Here is a 27,613-nt window from a genome sequence, read left to right on the forward strand (position 1 = left end):
AAGATTTCCAAATGATTTAAGTGGCTACAAGTAGGTCTGAGAGGGTGTACCACACTCCCAGCTGTTAAGGTGGTATTTTCTGTGTATATTAAGTTTAAAAAAACCCAAAATACTGGTGTTAGCAAAGTATGGCTTCAGGAGTGCCCGGGAGGAATACAGACACTAAATCCTATGTGATTCGCTAACTTAATACATATTGTTTGATAAAATTCTTGATACGTTGCTTGAACGTGCTGTTTACTGCATTTAACAGCACCTAATCCTGAATATCTGTGGAAAAAAATGTGTTGAACTGGAATTCAAGTTACCTAGCACCTTTGATAACCAAACACCAACACGCCTGTTTTACATCTGGGTTTACTGTTAGTAGAGTAATTTTAAATACATTTAAAGAATTTCAGATGTGCACATACTCATGCATTGGTTATTTTATTAAGGTCTTAGCCTGGGCTAAACAACATCAACAGAGACTGGCAGGAGCTCTGGCTGGGCTTATTGCTAATCAGGAATTGCTGGAAGCCTTGCTGTCCTGGTTGCAGTGGGCAGAGACTACACTTACTGAAAAAGATAAAGAGGTTATCCCCCAGGAGATTGAGGAAGTTAAAGCACTTATAGCTGAACATCAGGTAAGGCTTGTTAAGTGACATGCATCCTACATATTCCACAGATGGTGCTAACGTCTCCACTAGGCTTCATAATCAAGTGTGAATGTCCTTAGCTATTTTTTCTTCTAATAATCAAGTCCCTTTTCCAATACTCAGTTGTGTGTTTTGTATGCATATGATGTGCTTGTAGTTTATTCAACACAGAGGTAAAAAAAATGAACAAAAATTCAGTGCCACGTTATTCTAAAAGTAAGCCTACAGCTCCCCATAGGAACAAGGATAATAATGATTCTTAAAACCTCACATTAAATATATGATAGTGCTGCTGCCTAGTGTTGCAGTATGGCTTTACTGATTGGATTTAAAAAATATGTTTATGAAGTGCCAGAAGGAGCTGCTGGTGCAGTGAATGCTCATAGACTTAGCCCAGCTTACACACCAGAGCTGTCTGTCTCACTTCTATGAACTGCAGTCTGAACAGCAAGGAACATCTGAGTACTCAGAGTCAAAATTCTGTCATATGTCACCTCGCCATACACAGTTGATAAAGGAGTTTGACAGACTGCTTTTTAGATTTAGCCTTCCTTTAACAAGCAGGCCATAGTGGTCTTAAAAGCTTATACTCCCATTTTTTTGTCACCTACCAAACCTTTATCTATGTTTTTTTTGTGAGGCTGGCATTGTAAGAGTCTTTCTGTGTCATTCTTGTAACGTTGGCGTTTTGCTATTGTATGTGTTTTTTCATTCCTGTGATCACTTTTGTGTATTTTAAATTAAAACCACCTCTGTCTGACTGCAGACATTCATGGAGGAAATGACCAGAAAACAACCTGATGTGGATAAAGTTACAAAGACTTATAAAAGAAAGGCACTTGAACCCAGTCCAGTACAATCTCATATTCCTGTCCTTGATAAGGGGAGAACAGGAAGTAAGTAATGAAGTCTTTCGGGCCAGGTTGCGCACACCGTTGCTCTGTCTATAAAGATAACAGATTACTAATAATCTAATAGATTTGATTAGCTTCTAGTGGAACAGGGTGACATTCTCTTTGCTGATTTTCTAATTATCTCTCATTTTTCATTGTGAGGAAATTTCCCATAGCAGACATGTATTTTTAAATTTTGACTATACCTCTTGAATACCTATTTTTAAAGTGTGCAACCTTTCACGTGCTGTTAAACTTCCAAGAGTGTTCATGTGGTAAGTCTTTGCAAATCTACTATTATCTGAAAGTACAAGCAACTTCTTTTACATAAAGATGTAGAGCCCAAATTTTGCTCCTACTGATTATGAAATTATATGGATCCAATTAGAAAGTGTATTCAGTGAAGTTGAATGGAAAGTGAACCATCAAGTGATGAAATAGCTTTCTGTATTTTTAGGTGTACTTACTCGTTGTGTTTTATACTTACCCATACGTGAAACCTGCTTCTAAAGTCAGGTTGTTTACTTTGCAACTCTCTGAGGGATTTGCAAAGATTTTATATAACCTTTGAAGCTTCACTAGTGCAGCTACTGCTAACTGCTTCTGCTAGACGAAAGGTACTTTAACCACCATCGTCCTTACCCAGCAATGGTGGATAAAATTAAATAAAAATCCCATTAGATGGAATCATATCAGGGTATGGGCTCATTTGGGACAGGAAGGAGTAGTTTTAGGAAGGTCAAGTACGCTTCATGTGAATGTTTTTGTTGGAATCAGGTGAGACTTAAACATTTTACTATGTTTTGACAGGAAAGCGTTCCCCAACACCAGGCATATATCCATCAGCAGCCCAGACGCAAATCGAAACCAAGAATCCACGGGTAAACCTTTTAGTCAGCAAATGGCAGCAAGTCTGGCTTCTGGCCTTGGAAAGAAGAAGAAAACTTAATGATGCTTTGGACAGACTTGAAGAGGTCAGAAAAGGACTGTACAGAATATACATACTTTTTGCATACTGTTGTTACCATAGATTAAATTGCCAATACTGTAAATACTGTAAACAATTTCCATATTTGTTGTACTATATTGTATAATAGAGTTACCTGAAAACACTGTGCTTTAACGTGCTTTAAAAATGTTTATATAGGTCCTCAAAGAACCAGTTACTCAAAAGAATGCAGATGGTATCTGTCTCATTGATTTTTCTAGACCTATTTCAACTGAAGAAAGTTCTTTCTCTTTTTTTATTAAGCTGAGAGAATTTGCCAACTTTGATTTTGATATTTGGAGGAAAAAATACATGCGATGGATGAACCATAAGAAGTCTCGTGTGATGGACTTCTTTAGGAGGATTGATAAAGATCAGGATGGAAAGATAACAAGGCAGGAATTTATTGATGGAATTCTGTCTTCAAGTAAGTTTTAAAATTAACTTAATGTTGACCTTGGAACAAACATCTCATGAAGTCTGTCTATATAGTGTGCCCTATGCAGTTTATTGCGTTATTAGGTCATAATTTCCCTATTGAAGTCATTAATTATGATTAATTTAAACTATAATTATTTTACTTGAAAATATTCCTAGATTCTAGAAACTCTTTCTAGTTCTTTTACATTATGAATCAGATTACAAATGTCACATTTATATTATTGGCTAATTTATAGTTTACAGGACTTGGATCTTCATTCTCACAGTACAGTAGCGACTTCAATAATGACTTTTCATTGATCAGTCAGAATAGTAAAATGTACATTATAAAACCAACACATAATTTTCAAAATAATTTCATATGATCATGGGATTTTTATTAAAGAACTTACATTGAATAGTTTCAATTACTGAAGGAAGCCACTGAGTTTCTGAAACTGTTGTTTACATGAACCATAAATCCATTGCATCTATAAAGAGGATCAAAATGTCAAGCAACCAGACTAGGAAGGGACTTTTCCTAGCTTTCCTGGTGGGCTGGTATTCCTTGGGTATGCGCAGTTGGTGGTAACATTAAGGTTTCTACATCATGTCTGTGTGTGTGATCTTGTTTCCCTTTAGCAACTGACTCATAACAGATAAGGGCCTCCTACTTAAAATAATCCTTTATCTTCAGATCATGAAGAGTTTTGCTTTGAGCAGTGAAGATTCAGAACTGGGCTGCTTTTAGCATCTCATGTTAAAGTTATTCAGTAGGAGAATTTTGTAGTGTATGTATTTCCCCCTGCTTTAGGAAATGCAGTAATACAGTCACTACATATGGATGTCACTGTTTTATGTGAATTGACAGAAGTTGATGAAAAAAACCTGACACCACCAAGAGGTTAAAACAGCTTACTCATTTAACTCAGTATCAACTTCTTGTAACTGCTAAATACTCATGATACAGGCCCTGTTCACCATCTTGAAATTGTCTTTGACCATTACATAGAGAAACTCTTCATGGATTAATGTTCTGCTGCTGTGAACTTATCTAAAGAAGGATTTCACAAAATAGCATGCATGTTTTTGCAGCGGGAAGGCCTTGCATTCCAAATTTAATTAGCAATTCTCACTTGACCTTTCTTCATTAACAATTTGTCTTGTTCATCTCTGGTATTCTATGCACTTTGAGCGTCAAAATGTTAAAAAAAAAGCCAAAACACACATATATCTTACAGTTTAATCTGTGCTTTTGCTTCTGTATCTCTTCAAGCCCCACTATGATACTCAATTTAATCCACTATCTAGGTAACACTGGAGTTCCAGGTGTTTTTTCAGAAAGATTTCTTCAGTCTTCTAAATGTCCTTGTTTTTTTGATAGGCATTATCTGTCACCTAGTGCCTAAAAACCTTTTAATATTTGTGATAAAGCCTTTCATTGTAATAGGATTGAAAATCCAAAAAACTTAGCTTTTGTTGCCTTTTTCTTACAGAATTCCCAACAAGCAGACTTGAAATGAGTGCTGTTGCAGACATTTTTGATAGAGATGGTGATGGATATATTGACTACTATGAATTTGTAGCAGCTCTTCATCCAAACAAGGATGCATACAAGCCTCTCACAGATGCTGACAAAATTGAAGATGAGGTACATTCTCTGCTTTCTTAGATTGCTAATTCTGTTCTACTGGGGTCACGTTCTTTAATAATGAATTTTATTTTCACTACTATATAATTTGATGTTTACCAGGTACAAAAATCTTTAGGCGTATGATACTTGCAGTAAAGTAATTATCCAGTTGTGGTTTTTTGCAGGTTACAAGGCAGGTAGCCAAGTGTAAATGTGCAAAACGGTTTCAAGTGGAACAGATTGGGGATAACAAGTACAGGGTAAGTTTTCTAAGGACCTTCTTAGTTCTTTCAGCTTAAAGATTCTCCCTATGACACGGTTTATGCAAGGAATTGGGCTATATTCATTTGCAGGTATTTGGTGTGACAATTACATGTTTTCTTATTTAAGCTTGTCTAAATTCTATGGGTTTGACTTGTTAGGAAATGCAGGCGAAAAATATAGGGAAATGCTGCTGCTTGTATTTATTTTTGCTGAAACTACTGAAACTGTTTTCAGTCTGGGAATTTTTAAAAGCTAACTGCATGTATACACACATGCTTGCATGTATAAAACAGCTCCTTAAAAGCCAGTGTCTTTGCCTGGATATCCAAAGTGTTTAAACTGCAGCTGATTTTCTGTTAGTTTAATAAAAAGTGACTGATATTTTCCTGTTGTATTGTGTCATACTTCAAAAATCTTTTACCAAAGTGTATTCAATCACTTCTATCCTCCCTTGTCATTTTATTGGAGCATACTGATGCTTCTGAAGTGTTGTTAGATATCTGCAGAATGATTTTAGAGACAGAAAAATAAATATCACACTGTAAAGAAAGATCTGCTACCCCTAGGTTCATTAACCAGAACAATTTCAGATGAAATATGCAGTATTTGATTAAGAGATTACTAAATACTTGTACATTATTTTAAAAGACCACAGAAACTGCAATGGGAAGGAAACAAAAGGCCTTGAAAATTTTCCAGGATTCAATCTCTGGATGGCTAGCTACCTGCTCATCTCTGAAGTAGATAATTGATTTAGAATGTCTAATGTGTTAGTTTGCATGTGTTCTAGAGTCATATAGAGAATTTCCTGTTAACTAATCGTTTCTTTCTTCCATTTTTCATTTCTTATCAGTTCTTCCTGGGAAATCAGGTATAAACCAGTGGAATGTGTTATGAAGTTTCTTTTTTTCTTTTTTTTTCTTCCTTTTTTTTCTAACGCATAGTGATTTAAGCTTGCAATGGTCAGTCTTTTTGCCATCCTTTCATCCTCAGCTAATTCATTGCTGGTCAGCTGTGATATTTCTTTTAATATTATGGAGCATTCCTTGTTTTAGAATCCCTCCTCTTCAATCTCTCACCTGCTTTCTTTGGCCGTTTTCCTCATTAAGGAGATTACTTTTAAAGGAACCAGATAACGGTCAGCAACAATTCACATAGTAAAAGATCTTGAGCATTTAAACTGCAGTTTTAGAACCACTGTTACCAGTTTTCAGTCTCCTAGTGAAATGCCTCAAAATTTGTGTTGTATTTTTTAGGCTATCAGATTAAAGGCTAGTCACAGTAAACAGATTCCAGTATCATATCACTTATTTCTTGCAAATTAGGCAAAAAATACTTTCATTTTCAGGGACAAAAAATAGAATCCCTATGCAGTCAAGCAGACTCGTTAAGAACCTAGTTGATTGTTGGTGTTTTATGTACTAACACAGTGAATCATTAAATACATATTTTGAAAAGAGGCAAAAGAAACTTGTTCTAGTTAGACTACTCCCTCTCCTAAAGTGTTTTCAAAGAGCCATGGCAAGTCTATAATGTATTGGAGCTATGTTTAAGAATAATTTGTGTCATTTTGGTCACCAATCAGTCATACTTCAGCGGCACCATTCAGTGGTACAGGGAGGAAACGCTAACTAGTGCTTACTTACTCCTTACTACTGATACGCAGCCTCCTAAAGTGTTAAGTCATGCTTGCCTGGTGAGAATGGAAATACCTTATGCAAACCAGATCCCATTAGTATCTTATTCATGTACTTATCAAGGCAATTAATATGTATGATACACTCTGGGTATGCTAGTGTTAACAGTATTAGCCACTTTATATCTAGAGATGTTGAAAGTGTAGTTGCATTCTTATTTACTGGCAGAGCCTGGTGAAGTATAGAAGAATATCCACAGAGTGCAGTGGATAATCTTACCGCATGCCTCAAGCAACGTATCTAATAATTTAAAATGTTTTCCACATATAGAACAAGAACAAGGCTCATTTGAAAAGACTGTTTGAAATTATGTAAATCCTCTTATCTGCCATCTGTACTCTCAGATCTGGTAAAAATACAGCATTTTGGGGGAGTGTCTAACTTACTGATGCAGAACAACATCACAGTAAAAAGCACCTACAGCAAGTTAGCTGAGGCTTCTCTAGTGATGGTGATGTTATATGGTTATTGTCAAGAACAGGCCTTTTTGTAGCTTAAACTAGACTTTCTTGACTTTTTACCTCTGATTGTTTGAAACTGAAATTTTGTTCAAGGGAAGTTGGTATTCAGACTGTTTCAAGAAGGAAACGGACTGAGTTACCATTAGGAAGAATGCCTTGATAGATACCTGTATTACTTCCCAGGAGTTCCACTGTCTGAATTAACCACAGCCTAGGTAGGCAGTTTCCAAAGGATACTGTATCTGACACTTGGTGTAGTTGTCTGATGGGGTCTAACTGAAGAATTAAGCTGAGATGGGAGAAAAATAAAGAAAAGAACAAAAGATAGTATCTTTAGAACCTTTAGAAAAAAAAATCTATGCAGAAACAAGCCAATAAAAATAAATGGCATCAATTTGGATTTTTTTTTTAAACTTTGGTCTCTCTATATATATTAGTGTTTTGTTCAGCACATATTGAATGCATTATTAAAAAAGCCCTTAAAAATAATGCTCATGTGAATGTTCTTATTTATAACAAAAAATACTATTGAATTAAGTGACGAGCTTTGCTTTTGTTTGGTTCCTAAAAGTAATATTCCTTTAAACTTATTCTCTCTTCTTGGCTTAAGTAGTACCAAACAACTAAAATCATTTAACAGGTAGGGAGCACGTTTGTGTGGTTTGCATTTAAAGCATTTCAGTCCTCTCTGGAGCAAGTAGGTACAGTTGAACTATGGCCAGCCTTCTTCAAGCGTCAAAGATTGTCCCAAAGAGGTGTATTTGACTCCTGTTGGTTTCAGTGAGTGCTCTGCATGTTTGCGTGAGAGTGCCCACTGGGCTTGGCCTGATGATCTGGTATCAAATATTTTAGTGGCATTGGCTGAAAAGTACTGAATTCTTCTGGTTAGTTTTCATGAGATTGTGGGGTCAGCATTTTGGTCCTGTTTCCTTTGATCTGGATATCAACGGAGATACTGCATACAGGTTTTGTTATACTGGTTTCAAGAGCAAAACATATATTAGGCCTGGCCATCATCCCAGAGGAAGAATGGGCTGGTACAAGAGTTAGTATGAAACAGGTTTTTGTGCATCTCCGAATTGTGAGGAACTTCAGTGTGTAGACAGAGGAGTGACAAACAGTTTATAATAAAGGACAATAAAGATAGCTATCAATCATTCATTGCTTCATGTTCCCTCCCCCATATGCACCTCGCCATAGGTGAGCAAGTATCAGTGCTATATCTGAAAATATCCCTTATACTGAATCAATTGACAGAACTGTGCAACACTCATAATGCATTGAATTTCCAGCCCACATACTGATTGCTTAAAGCGATGCTACCTTCCTTTCAGCTGGTATTATTAAAATCTAGATGGTTGCAGAAGAGAGTTTACTTAAGCTTTTAACAGTGAAATAATGCAAATAGGTCTTCATTAATGTGCACAAATGCAGATCGTAACTAATTAAATAATGTGTTACTAATTTTGCTTCCTTTATGAGCTCAGACATTTTAGAATCAAGCATAAAATTAAACTTGAGATTCTTTCTTACCGTCCTGCCATCTCCTTTGGATTAATGCAGCAGCATCTGATTTGAAATCTTAACAGCTTTAATAATCTGCATAAATAAATCTGATAATTTTTTTTTAGCATTTACTAATAATAAATATAAAAATAAACTTTTTAAATTGATCTTTAACCTATCAGTGTTGAATAGCATCTGAATGACTGAGAACCTCAGACAGTTGTTTGATTTTTTTATTGCAGTTTGGTGACTCTCAGCAACTGCGCCTTGTTCGTATCCTAAGAAGTACAGTCATGGTTCGTGTTGGAGGTGGCTGGATGGCACTCGATGAGTTCTTAGTGAAAAATGATCCTTGCAGAGGTATGTAACACAACTGTTAAAATGGACATGTAGATAATTATTTGGATACAGTCACTGTTCATTGTCTCACAAAGGAGATAGAATTGTTTAAAATGCCAGTTCTGTAAACATCATCTCACTAAATGTCATGTAATGATCTGTTTTTTTGTGAACTTTAAATACCGTGGTTAAGATCCTCTTCAGTTGCCCTGATGTACGTCTAGAATAACTGTGGTGTCTTCCTGTGCAGTTCCTCGGTGTTAGTGGTGTATTTAAGAATTGAATGTAGCCCAGACAGAGCTTATGGCACGTAAACTGATTGTGTAACCTGCCAGAAATAGCACACCGAAATGTCCAATAAAACCTTCTCAGCAAGAGAGTTTTAAGTCAATAAATCAAAATAAGGCAGTTGAAGAGTAACACCACCACCACAAAAAACTTCTCCGGCCAGTGGCTGTGCCCAGGCTTTCAGTTTCTGCTTTTGTAGCCCTGCCTTTTCATTGGCATCCTCCCCAGAACCACGTTGCAGAGCCCTGAGCCCTGTACAAAGCAAGTGGAAAATGCTGTGGTCAGGAGGACTTTGTGCTCTGGTGAAGCAGGAAGCGCTTTATCACTGTGCCCTCCAGGGCATTGTATCCAATGCATTGTTTTCTCAGTACACAGCAACGTAATGGCATCTTAGTTTGTTGGAAAGCCTACTTCCTAGGGGGAGGGTCGGCTCTGCCTGGCACTGTTCATGGAGGAACAGCTGGTGATAGGAAAGAAGCCGTTTGTGAAGGGAGTGGGGGAGAGACAAGTCAAATAGTAGCCCAAGTAATAGAATTGCAGAAAGTGTAATAATGACTGTGAGTGAGCTGATGGTCTATAACTAGGTAATTCTGTCCTATTAACTAGCAGCATTAAATTTTCTGTGTTTTTACCTCTTGGGTTCTGTAGAATCACAATCAATATTGTAATAGTGTGAGAACAGCACAGAGGAGTTCAGGGAGGCAAGTGAGCTAGTGAAGACAGAGACATCAACTGTCCCGTGGACCTTACTCCAGTGTCAGCTATCACAGCTTCTGCTTTGGGACCAGGATTTCTAAACAGTTTGAAACAGAACTTGAGAGGGTGAAGAGCTTCTGTTTGTAGCAGTTGTCGTTCTAAGTCAGGGATTTCAATTCCAAAAAGGAGCTACCACAAAATCCTGTTAAATCCAAAAAGAAACTACCACAAAACTGCATTAGTTAAGGCCTAGAAACCTTTGTCTACAGGCTTAAAAGGTACCCATTAAACTTCTTGTCATAGTATCATAAAAGAACTGTCATAACTTTGTGATCATATCTGTGTGTTTTTCAGAAGTATTAAAAAATTGTCCTTTTGCTTACCAACATACTGCGTATGTTGTTTATAAAGAAATGTAGTAGTAATGCTACATTTGTTGGTGTTGAACCGTAGGTCTAACTGAAATTTAGCACCTGATTCTGCATCTGCTACTATAGGAAAGTCATCTTTGCCTGCAGAGCTATCCTTGCATTATAGCCTTCTGCCCATATTCCTCAAAAGTGCAGGGTAGTGAAAAATGAAATGTGCCTCAAAATACCATACTTCATTGAAGGGTTAACTTAGTTTTGATGTATCCCAAACATTTTTCTCAGGCCTATTGACAGGTAGGCTGTTGCAATTCCTGCTTGGCTTGAAACTGAGAGATACAATACTTAATAACTATCTAATTAATTTACTGGAATTCCTTATCACTGCTCTCAGATTAAGAGTCCTTTGGAACTTTATCCCCTGTTCTTTAATAAACTTTGTGTTCTGTGTATCTGTATAGTATTTGCTGTAGTACTTGATCCCTTTTTCACTGAAATACATGAGCAGATGAGTAAGTCAGCACAGCGGGTGGAAAGGAATACTGATCTCTATAAAATCATCCAGGCGTTAGACATTGTGGATTGGTACCTAATTCTAGTCACGTTGAAGTCAGTGATGCAGAACAATCATTAATGTCAGTGGTGCAGGTTCGGGCTTTTCCTTAAGCACTTCACGTAGTAAATATGGTTTTCTACCAAAGGGTTCTTGTGTATTTAGATAAACCACGTGTCAAAGAACTGTTGTCATAAACAGCTTTAAAAGTATTGGACCTAGTTATATAAAATCATTTTGGCTTATATTACTTCTTTATGTTAGCAGATAAATACTGTTGTTACAATAGTACACCTGGGACTGCAGCCAAGTCTGTCCAAGTGCTATGTACCTTTTGCCTAGGAGACCTTTGAGAATTCACCTCGGAGTACTTAGAGACAGCTTTTGCTCTGAGTCCTGTCTTTTGGCCTGGTGCTCCCAAGTCTCTTGCCTATGCAGCTGCTGTACTTGATTTCTTCTCCTGCTAACGATTTTCTTTAATGTGACCCATGTCCTGTGTCATTTTTTCTAGTTCATCATCACGGGAGTAAAATGTTACGTTCGGAATCAAACTCTTCAATTACCACTCAGCCTACTATAGGTTGGCAAACCCCTCTCTTTGTCTCCTCCTCCTCCTCTTCTCCTTTCTCTTCATTTTCTTCCCACTTTTAAAATATATTTACTTTTAACAATATGCTTCACCCATCACATTTGGCTTAATGTGTTCCTACATGGGCTGATGCTTTGCAGACTAATTTTTTTGACACGCTTGAAGAGTGTTTCAAAAACAATTGTCATTCACACTGACACAGTTAAATACTAATGTGTCATGCATCTATTCTTGCAGAACATTCTTTCACATGTGTGTTTGTATGTGTGTGTGAGTGCTTAGCCACCAATTACCTCATCATAGTTTGGATTTTATGTTCCTCATTGCATGTTGCCAAACTACATAACTTCATAGTTTTCAATAAATATATTTGCTGCTTTCCTGTAATTTGTACTGAGCAATTTCTTCTGGAACGTCCAAGCAAGTATTATTTATTATGAGTAGCTGTAGAGTTAGCAAAACTGCTCATCAGGTTGTGCCTATTTATTAGTAGATGATTGATTAACAATGATTTAGCACATTGAGCATTCCATTATCACACTGACTTCCTTTGACAGTGGTTCATTCCTGCTGGCATAAAGTATTAGAATAAGCGAGTTCTGCACATAACTCTTCTGTGTCCAAAATAAATGCATTACACAGTAATGCATTTTATTTACTGTTAAAGTGTGTTGGAGTTGGCATGGCAGAAATGACAATAAAGAGCCTTGTGACAGTTTTCGTATTGGACTAAATGGACACCTTTCTTTGCTTCAGCTAAAGGGAGGACAAATGTGGAGCTGCGTGAAAAGTTCATTTTGGCAGATGGTGCCAGTCAGAGCATGGCAGCTTTCCGACCAAGGGGCCGTAGATCACGACCCTCTTCAAGGGGTGCTTCTCCCAACAGATCTACTTCTCTGTCAAGTCAAGCTGGCCAGGCAGCTGCCCCACAGGCAGTTGCTACAAGTACGCCAAAGGTAAGGAGAAACGTACAAAACTGCACTGGTTAACAAATGGGGACAGATTTCTTAATATTTTTTTTCTTGCTCCAACAATATCGGTGCTTTCCCTAGCTGACAGGGGAGAAGTATCACTAGTTTTATTTCATAGTCTGGGGACGATCTGAGACATCTTTTCAGTGTATTTCCTCTACTGCTTGTTTGTGATACGGGAATAGAAGAATTCTTCACATTTAAGGTGCCACATGAGCTATCCGGCAATTTGGGAATTGCTCTGAAAGAGCACTGAATTTCCATGTCATTTGAAAAATAAGCTCTGTCATCTTTTAATTTCAGAACATTTGTCATCAACTCTTTCTGCTTAGTTTTTATTGCTGCTATGATACTTGATCTTCCTGTGAAGGCCTGGGTATCCTTCTCCATGGCATTGTTTTCCATCTGCTGTCCTTCATATTTTGATTTACCATTGTTTCATACAGACGCCCCATCATTTAACACGCAACTATGGTAAACCATGGTTGACAAACAGCAAAACGTCAACTCCTTCTAAGCCACCAGAATCCTCAGACTATCAAGGGTCATCTGCAGAGGTACAGTAAGGACAGAGATCCTAGTCTAATGACCTTCCTTCACTAAAACTGTCACTTCACTAACAGCCACTAGAGTTTCAGTGCTTCAGAGCTGCAACATCCTTTGCGTATTAATGCATCGTCTTTATTATAGACCTTTGTGAAATTATGCCTCAATGAATTTATGTTTAAAGTGCAGATGGTTAATAAATCATAACAGTATGCAGTGAACTGGTTGAGCAAATGGGGAAAAGTACTTTTTTATTAATAAAGCAGTTCATACACTTTGTAGGTTTATTTCCTTAAATTGTTTACTTTGAGTTCATAAAGTACTGTAGTATTAATCAACTGCAGGAATTAGATTAATAAATCATGATCTCCAATGCAAAACCACAAAATAAAGAAATACCCAATCACTGTGAAGATGATAGCGCAAAAGGCTGACTGTGATACATGAATCTTTCCAACAACTGAAAGTTTTGTTTAGGAGGGTAGTGACCAATTGTTGCTCTAATGAGAGAGCTATTTGATGACTTAACAGGAAATGAGCTTTGGTCTTATTTCCAGCCCATGACTTAGATCGAAATTGCTAGTATAGTAATTAGGATTGTGCCGGCAGTTAAGCTGTACGACCAAAATTTGAAGGGGCTTGGAGCCAAAGTGTCTCCTCTAATGTCATTACAGTCAGTGAAAAGATTGCAGCTGGATCAGGCTGTAGGATCTCACTTGTAGGAGTTACTCTTGCCCTGGGCTGGACGGAGGCCTCAGTGAGGGGAACCTTGCGCTACCATCAGCTCTGCTGTATCTGCTTATCACAAATCTGCATTTGATGCTTATTCGTGTGACACCTTCTGGTGCTAAGTTGGTATGATCTTGGTGTGGCATTGCTCAAAGATGCATAACAAACTTTTCACTCCCTTCTCCTGTGTGAGTGGGTACGTTACATGTGCACACTGCAGGTGTGTGGATGTACACAGCACTTCAAGCACACGGGGCTGTTGCTTAGAATAATTAACAGTAGCACAGAGCTGAGTCAGTTGTCAGTTTCTAATATATTTCTGTATTTTCTTTCATCTCTTAGCTGGTAACTGAATTGTAAGATTAATTGATGGTACTTTAAAGGCTTTCTAGACACGGTAAGGTGGTGTTTTCACTGAATTACAGTGAGATTAAAGCAATTTGCATTGATTTCAAATGGTGGTACTGTATTTCTCACCTGCTCTTACAACTGCTAGTAGTTTCAGCAACTTTCGTTAATGTAAACCACCATGGTTTAAGATTATAAATGGAATGAGTAGGGTGCGGTAGGTTGCGGTGAGTTTCTGAGGCATTTTGCCCGAGAGCGCAGTGATTTGTTTTCTATGTAGACTGCATTTGGGTTTAGGGCAAAACTGAAGAACAAGCTTGACCTCTTTTTCTTCTTGCACCAGTGATTCTATCCCAACGCCTTGCCCAAAGTGCAGCAGCTTCAGTGGAGGTAATGGAGAGTGTTCCCTTTCTCCTTAGCCTCCCAAGCAGTCTCTGTGTAGGACTGATTTCCAGGGTGTGGCTGGCTGGATGTTAAGCATTTGTACTTGGCTTTAAAGAGGGTTTAACATTGTGACCATCCCTGTCAGAGCCAGCAGATTTTCCGCTCTGTAGCATCTCAATGCTCTTTTGTTCAGGTGTGCCAGAAGTGGTCCAAGCTGGCAGCTGCCAGGCACACTCCTGCCAGGCCTCCGCTCAGTGCTTAGCTCTAGGCAGCTCCCAACACGCTCCTCTGGATCTTGGTTTTCAGTACCTAGTTCTACAGCATCGTTGTCTGAGGATCAAAGGCACAGACCAGATCCTGGGATCCAGGCTGCTCAATGTGCCGCATTCATCACTGCGGTGTTTGTTGTTCCTTTTGGATACCTACTTAGTGTTTTTATGTTGTGGAAATGAATACGAATACTGTAGTTTTCCTCTTACTTGCATACACCTCCTGTCTAGTGTGCTACGTGTGTTTTTGAAATGTGAGGATTTAATTCTTGTGGCTTTGAAAGAAATCTTCCCGTCTGGGGCGGATTGTAAATCAATACTCCTTTTATTTCAGAAATGAGAAAGCAGGCAGGGTAAGATGGCAGAGACATTTCAGACAATATATTGGCAACAGGAACTTTTAAAATTAGCCCTATGTCTCTTTTTCTGCTTTTTTCTAGCAGAAGGTTTTGAAACTTGATAGTTTTGGTTTGGTTTCAAAATATTTATAAAATTGAAACAAATGTATTCACCACCTACAACCACAGTCAGAATGCTGGAAAGTCAAGCTATGCAGACATAAAACCTCAACTACTTGTCTCTGTTTAAGTCATGTATGTACCATCAACTAACCTTACTTGCTCGACTAATTATAAGAAGGTAGCATTTTTCTTTCTTCATATGCATTGAAATACATACAAAGAACTCTAAAATGTTAATGTCAAGCAGACTGTTAAAGCGATTCTTTTTGTTGTTGTTTTACATTTGAATTACTTCAAATACTAACTGCTCAAGGAATGTTCAAAACTTCACATCATGAAAAATATCCATAGTGACTCAAATCATTTTTTCAGATTCACAATGAATGTTTTTATGATGATCATATTGCAGGCTATGTACTACCGAATACCAGGCCTTAACCTTCAGTAGTCTCAATTGGAAAAACCTTCTTTTTTGTGTTTGTTTCGTTTTTTTCTTTTGCATAGGGAACACCGATTCAAGGAAGTAAACTCAGACTGCCAGGATATCTGTCGGGAAAGGGCTTCCACTCTGGAGAAGACAGTGGCATCTTGTCAACAGCAGCTACCAGAGTCAGAGCTCAGTTTGCAGGTGTGTGTCTTGACTTCAGAGCTTGATCTACTGCTTGCTTCATTTTCTACCTGAATACTTAGGGTCACGTTAGGCTGTGAGGGAGATGTCAGAAGAATGGGAAGAAGTGAAAATCCTAGTGTGTGTCCACATTAGTGTTGCCATGGGGGCACATAATCATGATAATGGTCCTCCCTCCGTTCACGTGCTTGCACAGCAGGTACATTCAACTCTGGATGTGCAAATTCATGACTGCAAACCACCTTGACAATGATATCTCCAACGTATTTGCCTAAGGCACTAGAGAAGAAGCATTTACTTAAAAAGAAAGGGTTTGGTTGTTCCCTGTATTCAAGTTAAGCTCAGCTGTGATGGAGCAGAAGGATCACTTAATCATGAGCAGCTGTAGATGACCTTAGTAATGGAATATCCCACAGAGTTTTTTAAAACAGTATATGAAAGTAGAAAGCAGTGAAGCTTTGCTCTTCTAGGATCCTCAGAGCAGCTTTGTATAAGGGAGAAGGCTAGATGGTTAAACAGAAGATAGCTCTACCGGCTTTTCCTCACATCTTAAGCTCTGCAGAGCATACTGGGCAGTACTGGAAAATCCTGTTGAAGGAGTACGTGTCTTATAGGTGATTTGAAAAATGAGCCACCTAAGATTTCAGCTTCAACTTGGTGTTCTTCACACATACAGGGAACCAGATATGTCAAGATAAAAAAATCTCAATAAGTAATCGGCAAATTATCAAAAAAACATATTAATGGTTTTCTGTTTAAGATTCTTTGTTGTGGTTTTTTTTTTTTTTTTCATGGCACATTGTCTTGGTGGGCAGGCTTTCACTTTAGCAGGTTTGCTGAGAGCTCATTTACTCAGCCCTTTGGGAGAATGTATACTCTGCCCTTGTTTACTTGCAACTTTCAACTGTATAGTATTGGCTTTTTTAAAAAAAGAGGGATACACGTTTAAAAATAGGGATATTAAGCTGTGTCTCCAAGATGCATATCTGGAGAAATCTTGAATGCATGAAGAGTCCAGATACTGAATTCTTTCAGTCCATAACTGAGGAAATGGCAGGGGAAAGAAAGGCTCTGGCTGTTGAGTGAATGTACAATGCATGTCTGGTAAGTCAAGAAAAGTTGCCAGGCTAATACATTTTTAATGAGATGTGCTAGTGACAGCTTAACTGTGTCTCAGCATTTGATCTCACATTTCCTTGTCTTTAGTGAGAGATACGGCATCGTCTAGCTTGCCCATCAGAGGTCTAAAGTTTAGTTTGTGCAATGAGGAATTTTTGAAGTTGCCAGAGGTCTAGGAGAGACCTGCACACCTCCTCCATCCTTTCGTCTAATACTGATGGATATCTTCCCTCTCTCTAGAAACCAGAAGAACTCCAAGCAGACCTGGAAGCCGAGCAGGAAGCAAGGCTGGCAGCAGGTCAAGTAGCCGCCGAGGCAGTGATGCATCTGACTTTGACATTTCAGAAATCCAGTCTGTATGCTCAGACATGTCAGAGACTGTTCCTGCTACAAGCAGACCGACACCCCGAGCAGGTTCTCGGCCAGCATCAGCCAAGCCTTCTAAAATTCCAACTCCCCAGAGAAGGCCACTAGCCAGCAAATTGGACAAGTCCTTGAAGAGATAATATGATTGGCTATGTAAAGGTCTTTTCCTTTTGCATTAAGTATTTAAGTCCGTAAGATGTAAAATATCATGTAGAAATCATTGTGAAATATCGCAAGAGGTGGATTTTTAATTCTGCAGATGGCCTTATTTGTGTATTTGTCTTCTTATTTTATGTGTATAATTTTTGCCAGATCTGTTTTTGTTTATGCCATATCCTGTAAGAAGGGGGAAGAGTTTTAATGTAAACTAACAGTTGTACACAGTAATGTGTAGAAAGTACACTAAAAATAATTGCCGAATGTACAGTGTACTGAATGTACAGTAAGTCTCTGCAACCTCAAAAAAATAGGCCTATCACTATGTCATTAGTTAACAGTAAAGGATACCTCATGATTTTTCTTTAAAAAAGAAAAAGAGAATACTAAAAAGCCAAAAGACACAATTACACATTTTGAGCTAACTAAACAAACACTAAAGGATGTATGTCAAAACTACTAAGGAATACAAATCCACATTCACAGTACCCTTATTTATACAGCATCTCCCAGAGAACTCACAGAAGTAATTAAGCACTCACCGGTAATACAATACTCCAATACCTTGCAGCATTTCTGTGCCATTGCTTTCAATGAGGCCAGACACATTCTGGATATCTGAACTATTATTCTGTAAGAATATCAATATAAAGTGCATTCATGTAAATGTGAGGTTTTCTTTTGCTTGAGTGGATGGTAGCACTGTATCATTGAACTCATTTTGTATCAAAGCAATTTTGCTTGCAGAAAGCTCCAAAATAAACATGTCCCTTAACTTTATTTCTATTGTATTTCTTATTTCACAGGAAGATAATTTTCTGCATTATGTTTTAGGGCATATATTATGTTAGGTGACCAACAATTACCATAGGAACATAGGCTTTAATGTAATTCTCCATTATCAGCAATCAAATTTTGGTTAGCTACTGTATTTGTTTAATAAAACACTAAATTGCACCTATCAGATCATATGAAATTATATGTAATTGTTGTGTGTTGACAATTATTTTCTTCCTATTAAACTGACATTTATATACCATGTATGAAAGGCATAAAGAGTAATTCAGTTGCTCTTTTTGTCAGTGAAGTATTTTTGCTATTCATGGATTCTTTGAAAGCATTAATAATAGTTCATTTTCAGCTGAAAAAGGATGCAGCTTCAAATGGGAACACTGTAGAATGGCTGGGTAGATGCTGTAGTAAATAGTGACAGAACCCTTAGAAATTAAAAATGCTCTTTGATAATATCAGAAAGACTTAGGTAGACTTTGGCCAATGTGGCAGACCGAATAGTCTAAACCTGACCATTCGTATACTAGAAAATGAATTCCTTTAGTAGAGAAATTTTAGGGGAAGACTGTTTTATGGTTGGTCCCTTAGCATGCCAAAAATGAAGCAGAAGCTCAGTTGATTACATGCAGGTCATGGTGATACCTGTGTTTGCTGCCAGCACTTAGTGGCAGCATTACTAAGATAATGTTTTCTGAGTTGTCACAAGAGCTTCCTGCAGACTCACAAATTGACTCACACAATCAGTTTATAAGAAACAGAAAAATAAAATGATACTCAAAGAGATAATTGAATCAATCAAACCCCACTTGCATCAGGATTTCCTCCAACACAAGAGTTATATGCGTGTAGAAAGCAGCCAGCAACCAGTCCTACTGCAGCTGGTTTGGGAATAGGCGTGCACATGTAGTGAATACTAAAGCATCAGTCTCTGCTGTGGTGCTTTATCTTCCCGTGTTTCACCTCTCCTGTTGCTGCTATTCATCCACTGATTGTTTTCCTAGAACATTTAAATACATCAGGGTGACTTCCGTGCTCTTGGGAAGCCCGCAACACCCTTGGATAGAGAAGCAGTCTGCATTTATAGTCGCTGAAGTATCTCTGCCTGTCAAAAGGGTAGAATTTAGGCACTGTCGTGGATGACTTGGCTGTAGGAGGAGATGGTGCCCACTGTGATGTTCTTGGTGTGTTTTTTAACCGCAGGACTGATGGTGAAGGACGTAAGGATGGCAAATCTGAGTAACTCCTTTGTAAGAATACGTGCATAGTTTAGTTCCTTGTGGCCCGAATGGATGGAGCAGCTCACTCCACGTGAGGTAGTGTTGGCACCTACCCAAAGCACCTTGTGTATATATTGTGGTCTTAGCTTAAACGTATTTATAACACTTCATTAATTATGCAACTTTGTGGAATTTTCATGTTGCTATGTTGTAACTTTACCGAAGTATTAGAGCTGTGACCAGCCTCTGAGAAACACAATGTCAGCTAAGAGAACCCAAGCTACTGCAAAACAGGGAAGGCTGGGACTGGCAAAGTGGGGAAAATCATCTATGGTCTTGAGGCAATCATCCAGTATTGGAAACCCAATGAATAGTAAATTAAACAGGACTAGGAATTCTCTTAAAAAGCCCAAATCTGTCTCCAGATGTTATACCTTACTTAATTACATTCTTCCAAAAATTATTTAACCGATTTGATTCATACTAAGAACTCGTAAAACTAAGAGACTCTCCAAGATTCTGTTCCCTGTGTTAATACTGACACAAACGTTGGATCCTCTGCATTTCTGTGACCCAAGGACAAATCTGCAGAATTTTGTGAAAAAAGGCTTATTGTGGACTTGCAGAATCCTAGAATGGTTGGGGTTGGAAGGGACCTTAAAGGTTTTCTAGTTCCAACCCCCCTGCCATGGGCAGGGACACCTTCCACTAGACCAGGTTGCTCAGAGCCCCATCCAGCCTGGCCTTGAGCACTTCCAGGGATGGGGCAGCCACAACCTCTCTGAGTAACGTGTTCCAGTGCCTCACCACCCTCGCAGTAAAGGTTTGTAAAAAGTAAACATCTAATTGAAATCAAACCTCTTTCAAGTTAAAGCCATTGCCCCTTGTCCTGCCACTTACAGGACTTAACAGTAAGTGATAGGTAGATCAGTTTTAGTGAACTATTTTTGTAAAGGAAGTAATGGAATTCAGTTTCCATATTCCTGTAATTCAAACATACGACTCCTTTGGTGCCACCATAAGTGAGAGGAAGGCTCAACCCTATAAGCCCATCCCCATCTCGTTCGGCCGCATGAGTTTTTACATGATCTCCCTCATCATCAGACATGCATTTTCTCCCTTTTGTTTATCTTCCTTCTAACAACAGTTGATCGTGAATTCACCCAGCCTGCTGGATGACCGTAAGCAGAGCCAACCTTTTGGTGTGGCCTAAACTCTTATCTCTCTGTATTTGGTGATTGTCCTGCACAGTGAAGGAGCAGAGGTGATGGGGAGGGAAGAAGGGTTGGAAAGCCTGAGCTATGAGAGATGTATCGTTTAGTGAACGACCTATGTTTAGTACTTGGAAAAGCTGGCTGAGTTCTAAGCTTTTTTTTCAGTCATTTTCAGCTTTCTGCATTTCTGTTTTGCTGCCTTGAAAATGGGGAAGTGTCCACAGAATTTTCTAAAAGTCTGTAAGTAGCCCATTAGAAGGGCCAGCGATACCTTGTGGCCTAGGTGTCCTCAGCTTCTCCGGGTTAGGTATTTTGTGAGCCTCTTAATTTCACACTAACGTAGCAGGTGACAGTAATTCAGGCTTTGCCTGCAGCGCAAAAAACGTAGGGATGAGGTTATATGCAATCTTAATTTAGAAATGAATGCATTTCATAAAAATACACCCTGATGCAAGCAGCTATGCCATACCACAGCCAGTAGCGATGTTTGAACCTGTAGCTGCCTTTGCTGATGTCTGACATCTGGCAAGGCCATCTACACCCCACAGCCTGGAGATGTGAGAGGGGCCACAGCACTTACGTACGCTGGTCACAGGATGTGGCAAGAGGACGGCACATTGCTGAGCACTTGCTGTAATAGCCTAGAAATACCCACAGGGATGGAGAATAAACATTACCTGGTTTGCTGCATCTCAGTACAGCTGCCCTAACAGCTTCCAGGTGCTTCCAGTTCCTAAGATGTGTGGCAGCATCTGAGCTCATCCTGACATAGTGGTATTTAGCTCGATGTTTGCTCTAGCTGTGGGCTGTAGTGGGGAGCGGTGATGTCAGGAGGTTTACACCTGTGCGCAAGGTGAGTGGAATTCTGTAGAACAGAGAAAGGTGCTTTCCTAATGAAAATTGGTTTCCTGGCTGAATTTAAATAACCTGGTTGCAAACATGGAGGTGGGAGAGATGGTTGGCTTGGTTGCTTGTGTATTTTTTAATAGTGTTGTCAGGTTAAATGCAAGTAGGTTACTCATCTGTGTAGAAAAAAGAAGTTGTATTTCTTAACAAGGGGAATGTTGCAGAGGAAGAGGGGGGTCCTCAGAAATAATGGGTAAGGCAGCAGCTTAAATTTCACATGACTTGCATGAAAATGCTTGGTGGCTGATACTATGGAGGTATTTTTTACGCTGATTGAAGTCCTTCTGTTAAGACTTGTTCAGACTTGGGCTGCTGCAAATGAAGTGGTGTCTGACCTGAAGCTAATAGAGTCTTGGGGGTTGTTGTTTCATAATTAAGTGGTTCTTCTGAACTGAAATTGTTTAAATAGTCTGAATTGTAGCTCAGGGTGCTCAAACTGAGTTGCTGTATTTGAAGGTCGAGGGAAAGAGTGATGAAGGTGAATTGCCTAACTTAGCTGGCATCCTGGGTGAGTAAGTACAATAAAGTTAATAGACATGTTCTTAGTACTTGGATGATTGAATATGAGTAAGAGCCCCAAACCATAAATCAGGCCCTGTCAGCATCTACGATGTTTTTTGTTCCTCTGGGAGGAGGCAGCCAGAGTGATGATAGCTCTGTCCTGACAGGAAAAGCTGACTTGAAGCTTTTTGTGGGGGTCACGATGGTCTTTCCAACACTTTAGAAAAATATACGCCACCGCTAATTTTTTTTTTTTTTTTAACTCTTCCTGGGGCTAGATCATGGCTCTTCCAAGTCTTATTTTATTGGCAGATTAACAGGGACCTATGGAAGACTTTGCACTGTCTGGGCTATTTTTGAAGGCAATGTTCATATGCCTCAATGTTCATATAACAAAGAAATGTCTCTCTATATAAAAACCTATGATCGAAGTATAAAAGAGGGAACAAGTCAGTTCAAAATAAGGGTGAAAAAATAGGCTTATAAATACTGCAAATGTTGAGCAACTCCACATTTGCTGATCAGAAAGACGGGGTGAAGCTTCACCTCTAGCAACACTGGTTTGAAGCTTTATAGACCAAGTCAACAAAGCAAGGTAACTGGGAATAGGTAGTGCTCACCAAAAGCTGCTGCAGGATCTGGGTGCTGACGGAGCTGAGCTGCTACTCGGAGCCCTGTCCACTCATGGGAACATGAGAGGATTGAAAAGTTTCTAACATATAACAAGCTTTTCCTGAAAAAGCACAGGTAAGCTCTGGGATCAGTTTAGACTTGAAAAAATGATAGAAGCGATAATAAATGATGTATTTGTGGAAACCTGAATAAATATAGTATGGAAGAGTTGGCTTAGTTTCTGGAGGGAAGTCACATCTTACAAGCTACCTGGAAGCCCTTGAAAGGATCAGTTAGTGCCGGCAAAGGCTGAGATAGACCACATGGCTTTGCAAAAAAAAAAAATTGCACAAGTTCTCAGAGAAGTAAGGACTTACGGGATCGGAAGAAAGGCTTTCACAAGGGTAAATGGCATGCTGAAAGCCAGGAAAGACAGTGTAGGACAAGGCGGTCAGTTTTAACAGAGGAAAGAGGTCTGCAGTAGAGCCGTTGACACGTTTTAAGACAAAGCTGCAAACACTGGCTCCGAAGTTCCTGGAGTGCACGCTCTTGGAGGGGTGCTCTGGAAAATAGCATCACTTTGTTTCTGTGATTCATCGCACCTCCTGGGAGGTGTGCGCTGCTTTCCACTGACGCTGAGGATCCCGCAGTGACTAGCTCAGCCCTAGCCAACCAACCTTTAGATGGCTAATTTAAGTGGAATGAATCCCACCCCAAGTTAATGAGTTTATTTCTAGCCAAGGGTAACATGGGGTGGGATTTTCATGAATGGTTTGGAAATTCTGCTGCTGCTGGCAGTTATCACTTACAGACCTTTTTGGTGCACTAGAAGTATTTCAGGCGTATGCAAAACGTGGACCCTGATGTAACTTGGCACCATTTCTAGTCACATTCAGGAAGCACAAACCATGTCAGACGGGTGGGTAATCAAGTCACATTATTACTTTCAAATGAGTAGCTTTTGAGCATTCCTGGGATCCTTCAGCAGCAAACCCAGGTACAAGCAAGTGTCCTCCCCTCTGCGTTGCTCCCAGTCACACATACCTCTGTGAGGCAGCTGCAGATCCTGTTGCCTTCAGGTTCTCCAATCACTCATCCTACTGGCACCAGTGTAAATGAACACATCTTGTCGCAGGACACTCTGGCAGGCCCTGTGCATCCTCAAGACCCAAACCATTTCACAACTTCAGTCACTGAAAAGGCTGTGACACTGACATGTTTCTCTCCCTTTCAAGTGTCATACGGATCAGAGGAAGATAACAGAAAGGGGTTTTCCCAAAAGACGTGAGCTATTCGTTGCTTTGGTGTGGTTGTTCTGGGGTTTTTTCTTTATTTGCATTCTAAATCAGCACGACCGAGTGTGGCCATACATAAATAGCTCTTTCTGGAATGAAGAAAAATAATTAAGTAAGTTCTCGGTGTGATGAATATTTACTGAACGCTATTTCTTTGAATAGCTCTCCATTCAGGCAGAAATGAATCCAGGGCACAGTTTATTGTATTGGAACTCAAGGGCAAAATACTCATTTTAAAGCAAGCTTGATTTGTTGTGTAAAAATACAATGAGATGCAATAAACAAACCACAAACAGATTAGGCAAGCCTAACGCCTTTTTTCAAAAGGAAGGCAAATGCTAGCAGTGAATGCTGCTTCCATGTATTGTTATAGTTTTCTCCTTGCAAAGTATATTTGCAAATAACTTGGTACAGTTGTCCTGAACTGTACAGCAGCTCTGCAGCATTTCCTATTAAAATGAGCAAACTTAATTTTCCAGCCCATGTGCATGGCTCTGTAACAAAAGCCGGAGCGATGCTTTCCATGGCCAGATGGCGAGGAGAGTGTGTGAGCTGCAGTGCCTGAACTCGGGCTGAACCTCCCGGTTCTGGTCCCCACACAGGCACAGCTGCCTCCTCACCCGGGCGACCTGGCAGCAGCTGGAGAGAAATGGCCTGCCGGGAGGCCATGCCTCATTATTTCTGCCAAGGCTCGGGAAGATTTTTCACCTAACCACAGCATTTTCAGATGCTGGAAAGCCTTTGTAAGTCCACTGATATGGTTGTTTAGCCAACACAGACTTCTCCATGTGATTGCTTTTTTTATACACGCACTGTATTTACCTGGGAGGGGAAATAATGAAGAAATAACCCCTAATAATGTTACCCTCATGCAATTCAGGGATTTTTTTCTCTCTTTTTTTTATTTTTTTTTTCCTTTCTACCAGCTTATGAGGACTTATTAAATCTTTTTAGATTTTTGGGGAGGGTTTTGTTCTCTAATGAAGCAAAAGAATTTTAATGTAGATGTCACTAATGGAAAAGCTCTTCTTAATTATCGATGGAAACTTCAGCTCCTGAATGAACACTTGGTATCTGGGAGGTGTAAGCCTTACTATGCAAGGGAGCTCCTTCTCCCCTCTGAGCTCCCACTCCGTTTCCAGCCATGTGTGTAGGACTCTCCAGAAATGTTGCCATGATCTCATCCAGAAAAACAACCCAGGTCAGTACCAGCCCAAGCCCTCTGTTAGGCTGTAGCCACTACAGGGGCTTCAGGCTCCCGCCCCCAGCCTCTCCCCACGGCAGGAGCGATGCCTGGAGCACAGCGGGGGGGGGTCTCCCGGTGGTCTGTCTGTGTCAGGGCTGGCAGCGGGTGTGGGAGGCAGGCATCTGCTTGGTGGCCCAGTTTCACAGCAAGATGACTTCTCCGATAGCGGGGCACGCTCAGCCCCAGCAGCGAGAGGCCTTATTTCTCCTGGCCAGACCATGCTGGTGCTGGGGAGGATCTGCACGTGTTTGATGAACCTGTCCTCTTTCTACTGCCAGGGGGCTTCACTGGGCTCAGGGCTGACTGCTTCTTTCAGTTAGCTGTGGTATCGCAAGGCGATAGCTATTTACCACAATATATTGAGCAAGAATTACCACAGTAATTTCCAAAGTCTGCAACAGAAGAGCTCCTTGCTCAGGAACAGTTATCAGTAAGAGCATTGCCTGCTAGCAACTTTGACAGGAATCTGAGCATCTTCTCTTTGTGTCCTCTTCAGGGGCTTTCTGAAAGTGTGGTGGGGGAATTTGGGAAACCTCATCTGTCCTGAAGGTGCACACGTGTAAATGTGTATGGAATCCATAGCTCCATGTACTCACACAGGAGCTGAAAGTAGGACCATGCCACCACCTTGTGTGTCCAGCTGGTCAACAGAGGTGGACCAGGATTTGTACTACTTGCCACAGCATGCAAGTACCTCATATGAATAACTGAGTAGTGGGACTCAGACCTGAAAGTTACGGTTTGTTTAATCTTCCCTCGAGGGCAGGACTGTGTGTGCGGTGGAGATTTCCAGTTTGGTTATGTTTCTTTATTCACAAAGCTTCATGATTTTTGTGTTGGAAAGACTGTTGAAGATGTATTTGTTTCTGCTCCTAATGGAAAGCAGTAGGTTCTGTGATACTTTCCCCCCCCCCTTATTTCTTAGAGTATGAAATTTATTTAGGCTGAAATTTAGAACTAATTCCTCTAAAAAATGTCTTTGAAAAAAAGAAAAAATATTATTTTTGTAGAAAATGCCTTTGTGTTGGAAGGGGCAGAACTGTGGTTTTTATTAACCATGATTTGAGTTGAACTAGTTGTGAACAGAAAAGACAGGTAGAGAATACAGACCCATTCCTTTGTTTTCTTAACTTTTTCTCCTGTTTATGTTATTCTTGTATCGTGAAACACTAACAGAAGTAGACAATTAGTCAGGAATTTCCTAAATAGCAATGCAAACCAGAAGGGGGATTACCAACTGGAGTTGAGCTTGTCAATCAAAATGGCAGACTGAAGAATCTTTGCCTTGTCTTGGATACACGGCCTGCTGTATACAGGAACGTCTTTTCATGTTATGTCTATATATTAGTAATCAGACTCTGGCCCTGAATGTTATGGTATTAAACTGTAGGGTATAAGACATGGTCTCCAGCACTACATAAATAAAAGCAAGTATTTTCAGCTATGCTGAGGGAGTTTGAGTTCAGGGACAGTGATGCCATTCAAGCAGTAAGAACCCCAAACCTTAGATAAAATACAAAAGTGTGCAATAATTATGTAGGACGTGATTGTTAAAGTGCTGATAGCATTTAGAAGCACCTGTTGGATGGGCAATATTTTAGGCAGCTGCGTTAACATCAAGTGATCATTTGGAGACCAGTTTTGGGGACTGTAGTGGTTTGGTTTTTTTTTTTGTGGTTGTGTACAGACTGAGATCATTTGCAGTCCAACATGAGGATATATATACATGGTTTGGAAGGCAGAGATAAAATCAGTTGGATTAAAATTCAAGAGGAGAAGACATGATGTTGTGATATTAACTCGCAAGGAAACATTTTTGCCATAAACTGTACTGTGTAAAGTCACATATGCAGTCTCAAACTGGAGCACCAGCTGTGTCTATCGCTGGAAAGATCTAGTCAACAATGCATGTCAAAGAAAATTATAGTATAATTTATTCATACCTCTTAGAATAGCAGAAATAAGGCTGCAATCCATGTGCCTGTAGACAAAAGGTTTTGTCCTAGTTCCTGTCCTGTCTGAGGATGCTATATCACAGTGATAAAATGCCATTGCGACAGATGACAAAGGAAAAGCAAATTAAAGCGTAGTTCCTAATTAAAGTCTGAAATAAGTGTACAATTCCAGTAGAAATAACTGGCAGACCTGCCAATTAAAGCATGAGCAGCAAATCCTGTAGTAGAAAGCTGTTTTCCTGGCTCTGAGCATTGGGGTGGGTGGGTGGAGAGTGAGTTTGGGATTGACTTGAACAAGCCTGGAGAAAGATGGCTAAAAATCAAATACCATTTATATATTTTTTTAAGTCAGTGTTTAGTTGTGTTTTCTGTCAAAGCTTTTCTTCAGTTAGTTTTTCAGGAGGGGAGGCCATCCAAAAGAAAACAAGGAGTCTCAGATTTAATGTTCTATCTTGCAACAGCTATTCTTTGGCAGGGCTCTGTTCTGGCAGTGAAGCGGATGATGAACAGTGCTTCTCCAAGTCGATACAACATCAGGAGAGTCTTTACACCATTTTGCAGTGTC

General features: G+C 39.6%; 1 protein-coding gene across 17 annotated transcripts in view; it reads left to right on the top strand.

Moving 5' to 3' along the window:
• Positions 1-18,090, top strand: part of DST (dystonin) — a gene marked incomplete at its 5' end in the record, with an annotated part of 302,226 nt that extends 284,136 nt beyond the window's left edge. For 10 of the 17 annotated variants that reach the window (XM_080389883.1, XM_080389888.1, XM_080389889.1 and 7 more), the window contains 13 exons: positions 438-626; positions 1,405-1,534; positions 2,342-2,505; positions 2,784-2,946; positions 4,436-4,590; positions 4,758-4,832; positions 5,690-5,707; positions 8,743-8,860; positions 11,256-11,324; positions 12,090-12,289; positions 12,751-12,861; positions 15,546-15,669; positions 17,029-18,090. In XM_080389883.1, coding sequence (XP_080246009.1) covers positions 438-626; positions 1,405-1,534; positions 2,342-2,505; positions 2,784-2,946; positions 4,436-4,590; positions 4,758-4,832; positions 5,690-5,707; positions 8,743-8,860; positions 11,256-11,324; positions 12,090-12,289; positions 12,751-12,861; positions 15,546-15,669; positions 17,029-17,294 — 1,782 coding nt within the window. In that variant the 3' untranslated portion in view covers positions 17,295-18,090. The remainder of the gene's footprint in view (positions 1-437; positions 627-1,404; positions 1,535-2,341; positions 2,506-2,783; positions 2,947-4,435; positions 4,591-4,757; positions 4,833-5,689; positions 5,708-8,742; positions 8,861-11,255; positions 11,325-12,089; positions 12,290-12,750; positions 12,862-15,545; positions 15,670-17,028) is intronic. The other 7 variants (XM_080389876.1, XM_080389877.1, XM_080389879.1 and 4 more) reach the window with 3 other exon arrangements.
• Positions 18,091-27,613: the final 9,523 nt, after the last annotated feature.

The sequence above is a fragment of the Falco punctatus genome, assembly GCF_963210335.1.
Source record: "Falco punctatus genome assembly, chromosome: 5".
NCBI classification, from domain to species: Eukaryota; Metazoa; Chordata; class Aves; order Falconiformes; family Falconidae; genus Falco; species Falco punctatus.